This window comes from Rutidosis leptorrhynchoides, chromosome 8, assembly GCF_046630445.1.
Source record: "Rutidosis leptorrhynchoides isolate AG116_Rl617_1_P2 chromosome 8, CSIRO_AGI_Rlap_v1, whole genome shotgun sequence".
In the NCBI taxonomy this organism is placed as follows: Eukaryota; Viridiplantae; Streptophyta; class Magnoliopsida; order Asterales; family Asteraceae; genus Rutidosis; species Rutidosis leptorrhynchoides.
In genome coordinates this window covers 219,004,292-219,007,234 of record NC_092340.1, presented here as the reverse complement: position 1 = coordinate 219,007,234, position 2,943 = coordinate 219,004,292, and the positions used below count along the sequence as shown (strand labels likewise).

The window sequence follows — 2,943 nt, the reverse complement described above, 5'->3', positions numbered from 1 at the left end:
AATCTCCCGTTGTGCATTTACTCGTTTTAAAGATATTATTTGGAGTCATTCATGGCATATTTCAAAAGACGTTGCATTCAAATCATTTGAGTTCAAAAAGATTGTTGATAGATGAATGTTAGATTAGTCAAACATATTTGGGAAACATTATAGTATCATTGGTATGCATTTTGTAAACTTTCATTGACATGAAAGTTGTCTTTTAAAAAGAATGCAATGTTTGTCAAATGTAACATATAGAGGTCAGAACCACGCAATGTAATCAACTATTGTGAATCGTTTATAATCTATATGAACGGGTCCTTTCAAAATCCGTGTACCAATGCATAGGGTTTTGGCATTTGATGTTGAAAACAATTCATCCGTCTTGCGGAAAAATTTGAACTTGTTGGAAGAGAGGCGTATCATGGCCGCTATCCGTCAAGCGGATGCTAAGCAGCGAATGACAAAATATTACAATAAAAGGGTAAAGCATGTGCAATTCAAAGAAGGAGCTTTGGTGTTAAGGGACAATGAAGCAAGCAGACAAGCAAAACAAGGGAAGTTGGGGCCACGATGGGAAGGGCCATACAAGATCATACGGGCACATCCTAATGGATCCTATACCCTTGCAGCGCCTTCCGGCGAAGAAATGCAGCGAACATGGAATGCAATGAGTTTAAAGAAATTTTATGCGTATTATTGCATATTCAAATAGCCTGATCAACTATTATGAATATGAGATGCAATCATAAATGAAAAAATTTATTTAAGTAATAAGAATTGAAACAATTATTCTTATAACACAATATTCATTTTTTTTATCCGGCCAAGGATTTTTAATCAGATCTCACAAACTTGTGTGTCATTCATCCCCACAGAAGAGAATTTGTTCTCGGTAGCAGAAGTTCAATCATACACAAAGGGTTGAAATGGCAGCGGATGACATAGAACTCCGTTGAGCATCCAGGTAATAGATTGTATCTATGACCGTCGTGACGTAAAAAACTAGAAATAATGCATGACTAGCCACCATATTTGATTCTTATAATCAAACATGTAAATCTTTGGCACAACAACTACAAAGTAATAGAATATATATATATATTAACCATTCATATTCCAAACATAATACAACATTACATATCACAATTTCAAATTCAAAATATCGTCCACCGATGTAGAAGGTATAACAACCCGTCCTAATCCATCGGGACGAATACATTACATTTGGTTACATCGAGAGGTACTTGACCTCTATATGATACCTTTTACAAACATTGCATTCGTTTTCAAAAGACAAACTTTCATTTCATCAAAAGTTGAAGGCATGCATACCATTTCATAATATATCCAACTATAATTGACTTAATAATAATCTTGATGAACTCAACTCGAATGCAACGTCTTTCAAAATATGCCATGAATGACTCCAAGTAATATCCTTAAAATGAGTTAATGCACAGCGGAATATTTTTTTAATACCTGAGAATAAACATGCTTTAAAGTGTCAACCAAAAGGTTGGTGAGTTCATTAGTTTATCATAATCGATCATTTCCATAATTTTAATAGACCACAAGATTTCATTTTTCCATAAACATAAATCTCATATCAGGCATTTCGCAAACTGCATAGAAATAAAATAATTCATATAGTGAACACCTGGTAACCGACCTTAACAAGATGCATATAGAATATCCCCATCATTCCGGGACTCCCTTCGGACATGATAAATTCGAAGTACTAAAGCATCCGGTACTTTGGATGGGGCCTATTGGGCCCAATAGATCTATCTTTAGGATTCACGTCAATTAGGGTGTCTGTTCCCTAATTCTTAGATTACCAGACTAAAAAGGGGCATATTCGGTTTAATAATCCAGCCATAGAATGTAGTTTCGATTACTTGTGTCTATTTCGTAAAACAGTTATAAAAACAGCGCATGTATTCTCAGTCCCAAAAATATATATTGCAAAAGTATTTAAAAAGGGAGCAAATGAAACTCACAATACGATATTTTATTGTAAAAATATGCATACGATAATTCTGAACAATGCAGGGTTGGCCTCAGATTCACGAACCTAAATCAGTTATATATATTAAAACATATAATGAAAAATCAAATAATTCGATCTAGTAATTATATGTTATTTATATATTTAGTGTTGTAGTTTATATAGAATTTATACTAAATCCCAATATATATATTATTTATCTTAAATTATCTGTTATATATATTTATTTTGTATATAATAAAAATTAATATTTATTCATATAGTTATATGAATATGTATATAAGTAATCAAAAAAATTTTGTATGTAATATTTATATAATGAATTTTAGTGTGTTTATTCCTTATAATTATGTATCAAATATGTTTTTATGTATTATTTACTTGACAAAATAATGTTAATAATAAAAATCATGTTAGTGATAAAAATAATAATAATAGTACTAATAATCATAAATAAAATGATAGTTTTAATAAAAATGATAATTTTTATGATAATTTTTATTATAATGATACTTTTAATAACAATGATAATAATGATGATGATAATAATAATAATAATAATAATAATAATAATAATAATAATAATAATAATAATAATAATAATAATAATAATAATAATAATAATGATAATACTAATAAAAATAATAATAATAAGTAAAACTACCTCAAGAAAAAGTTCCAAAAATAATGCCTATGCCCGGGCTCGAACCCACGACCTCTCGTTAATCACAAACACCCTTAACCAACTAATTGTTCAACTGTTTTGAGTTTTTCCCCATATTTAATTATTTTACCCTGTTATCGTTGGGTTTACATGATTTAACTCGAGTAGAAAACCAAAACGGCCCAGCAAGCATTAGCAGTTTAGATGATCGAGTTGGGCTTGTGTAGTTGGTCTACTACAGTAACATGCACCAATATAATCATAAAAAAAAATTTATTGTAGCCTG

At 30.2% G+C, this 2,943-nt stretch overlaps 1 protein-coding gene across 1 annotated transcript; it reads left to right on the top strand.

The window, feature by feature from the left end:
* The first annotated feature begins 322 nt into the window (after positions 1-322).
* LOC139864014 (uncharacterized) lies at positions 323-697 on the top strand. Its single transcript, XM_071852606.1, has one exon. The coding sequence runs from the start codon at positions 323-325 to the stop codon at positions 695-697; it is 375 nt and encodes a 124-aa protein (XP_071708707.1).
* Positions 698-2,943: the final 2,246 nt, after the last annotated feature.